Here is a 3,523-nt window from a genome sequence, read left to right on the forward strand (position 1 = left end):
CGAGAACAGCTTGATTCGTTCGCACAAGTCCAGTACGCCCGGAGCCAATATTTTTATTTAACAAGTCTAGTACATCTTTGAGTTTTTTATTGTCTCCAGTGATGTAATTATCATAAGTTGTCACTTCATTTTCGTTTTTAACTGCTTCAAGCACACCACTCAAAAATCCCATCACCCCGTCACACAGCCTATCCAGGTCAGAGTAGACAATACCAGTGCCGTCGTAGCCTTTGGAGTCAGAGTTGAAGCCGAGAAATTTTTCGAGGCCAGTACAGAGGTTAGTAAGGATGTTAGTAGGATTGTTTTTTAAGGTATTTTTAAGGTTCAAAATTTTACCAAATTCCTTGCCAAGCTCCCTAGGCGGCACATGGTCAGCGCAGTGGCAAGAGGTGGAAGAGGGGAAGAGAAGGGTGACAGGGCACAAGTTATAGTCATGGTTTATAGAGGTCATAGCGATATTATGGCGAAGTAATTCGAGCGATGTAGAGTGGATAAAGGGGCGATGTAGAGTGGGTTAAGGAGCGATGTAGAGTGGGTTAAAGGGCGATGTAGAGTGGGTTAGGGAGCGATGTAGAGTGGGTTAAGGGGCGATGTAGAGTGGGTTAAGGGGCGATGTAGAGTGGATAAAGGGGCGATGTAGAGTGGGTAAGGGGCGATGTAGAGTGGATTAGGGAGCGATGTAGAGTGGGTAAAGGGGCGATGTAGAGTGGGTTAAGGGGCGATGTAGAGTGGATAAAGGAGCGATGTAGAGTGGATAAAGGAGCGATGTAGAGTGGGTTAAGGAGCGATGTAGAGTGGATAAAGGGGCGATGTAGAGTGGATAAAGGGGCGATGTAGAGTGGATAAAGGGGCGATGTAGAGTGGGTTAAGGGGCGATGTAGAGTGGATAAGGGAGCGATGTAGAGTGGGTAAAGGGGCGATGTAGAGTGGGTTAAGGAGCGATGTAGAGTGGGTTAAGGAGCGATGTAGAGTGGGTTAGGGAGCGATGTAGAGTGGGTTAAAGGGGCGATGTAGAGTGGGTTAAGGAGCGATGTAGAGTGGGTTAAGGGGCGATGTAGAGTGGATTAAGGGGCGATGTAGAGTGGGTAAAGGGGCGATGTGGAGTGGATAAAGGGGCGATGTAGAGTGGGTAAAGGGGCGATGTAGAGTGGGTTAAGGGGCGATGTAGAGTGTGTTAAGGGGCGATGTGGAGTGGGTAAAGGGGCGATGTAGAGTGGGTTAAGGGGCGATGTAGGGTGGGTAACGGTGACATGCCCAGTGCCTCTCTGCATGGCCCCTTAATCCACTCTACATGGCCCCTTAATCCACTCTACATCGCTCCTTTATCCACTCTACATCGCCCCTTTACCCACTCCACATCGCCCCCTTATCCACTCTACATCGCCCCTTAATCCACTCTACATCGCCCCTTTATCCACTCTACATCGCCCCTTTATCCACTCTACATCGCTCCTTAACCCACTCTACATCGCCCCTTAACCCACTCTACATCGCCCCTTAACCCACTCTACATCGCCCCTTAACCCACTCTACATCGCTCCTTAACCCACTCTACATCGCTCCTTAACCCACTCTACATCGCCCCTTTACCCACTCTACATCGCCCCTTAACCCACTCTACATCGCCCCTTAACCCACTCTACATCGCCCCTTAACCCACTCTACATCGCCCCTTAACCCACTCTACATCGCCCCCTAACCCACTCTACATCGCTCCTTTATCCACTCCACATCGCCCCTTTACCCACTCTACATCGCTCCTTAACCCACTCTACATCGCCCCTTTACCCACTCCACATCGCTCCCTAACCCACTCTACATCGCTCCCTAACCCACTCTACATCGCTCCTTTACCCACTCTACATCGCCCCTTAACCCACTCTACATCGCTCCTTAATCCACTCCACATCGCTCCCTAACCCACTCTACATCGCTCCTTTACCCACTCTACATCGCTCCTTTATCCACTCTACATCGCCCCTAACCCACTCTACATCGCTCGAATAACCCTGCCATAATACCGCTATGACCTCTTTAAACCATCCTAATAACTTGTGCCTTGTCACCCTTCACTTCCCTCTTCCACCTCTGCCACTGCCATGTCCCATCATGTTCACCCTAACTCCAAATCTCTCGAATTACCTCGTCTTATTAACGCTATGACCTCTATAAACCTTAATAATAACTTGTTGATGCCGACCATTCTCTCACTGATGATGCTACTAGAAGAGCCTTGAAGGACATTGACTCCAAGCTCATTAGCCTTGGTCACCTTGCTGGACAGCTTGGAGGATTTGTTGGTCAAAGTGAGAGTGTTAAGAAAGCCGTTGTGAATGCTATTAAAGCCTATTTTGACAATAATCCAAGCCTTAAAAATGACCTAAAAGATGTTTACTCTTCTCATGTTACTAAGCTTTCTGTGTCTGACAAGTCTGCTGACCAGGCTGATGACACCGTGAAAATTAGTGAGCTTAGTCAGCTAGTTAGTAAAGAAATTGCTAAAATCAGTGCAGAAATTGAGCATCTTGAAAAGCATAATAACCTCTATAATCACTCTCCCCCTTCCCTATCGCCCTCTGCTGACTCAGCCAAATTGCAGTCCAAGTTGGAGGCTTTGAAGAAGGTGAAGGAGCTTTGTGGATTTTATGAGAATTCTAATAATCAACAAAATGAGCCTAAAAATCTCTTAGATAACCTTTGTGACGGCCTCGAAACCTTCCTCGGCTTCAATCCATCTTCCAAAGGCTACACTGGCCAGGGGATTGTGTACTCGGACCTGGATAGGCTGTGTGACGGGGTGATGGGATTTTTGAGTGGTGTGCTTGGTGCGGTGAAAAACACTCAGACATACAATGTCGGTAAAAATACATTACAAAACTTGGTAAGTAATGAAATTAACAATCATCTTTGCTCAGGGCACGAGGGCTTTAAAAGGCTTTTCGAAAAGTTGCCCAAGGAAATCGAGAAGTATAACAGGGACGTGAAAAAACAGAATGATGATATCACAGCCAAGATAAACAATTTAGAGATGCAGTTAAATACCATGAATGATAAGGTAAGTAAAGTTTTAGAAAATGATGCTGTTTCAGGTACAACCAAGAAATCCGTGCAGGCTGTGACGTACAGTGAGGAGCACGTGGAATACGCTGTGATAAATATTAGGCAGTATCTTCGTGACTGTCAATATAATGCCGATAGATTCAACGAAGCATTCGACCTAGAACAAAGATTAGACATGCAAACTGCTGTTAATGATCTTAACTCTAAGTTACGTAATGATGTACTTGTAGCCACGAAGGCAGTCAAACATGAAACACAGCGACTTGAGCAGTTGGCGCAGAAGGAGTGGGATGACTATAAATACATGAAGAGAACGGTGAGAGCAACGATGGAGAGTCTGAAATTATCAGTTAACGGTGAGGTAAAATACCAGGTAGATGAACTAGTTAAGAAATTGAAAGAGAAGGTTACGGAAATGAAAAATAACCTTGAACCAATTAGAGACAATCTCGGGGAATACATA

At 46.3% G+C, this 3,523-nt stretch overlaps 1 protein-coding gene across 1 annotated transcript; it reads left to right on the forward strand.

Annotated features, from left to right (window-relative positions):
• Window positions 1–2,159: 2,159 nt before the first annotated feature.
• BBBOND_0003380 (hypothetical protein, conserved) lies at window positions 2,160–3,523 on the forward strand (the record flags this gene model as incomplete). The annotated part of the gene is made up of 2 exons (XM_012915171.1): window positions 2,160–2,188; window positions 2,227–3,523. Coding segments are annotated over 2 exons (1,326 nt in total), but the record flags the coding sequence as incomplete, so codon positions are not given.

This window comes from Babesia bigemina, scaffold Bbigscaff_71022, assembly GCF_000981445.1.
Source record: "Babesia bigemina genome assembly Bbig001, scaffold Bbigscaff_71022".
NCBI classification, from domain to species: Eukaryota; Apicomplexa; class Aconoidasida; order Piroplasmida; family Babesiidae; genus Babesia; species Babesia bigemina.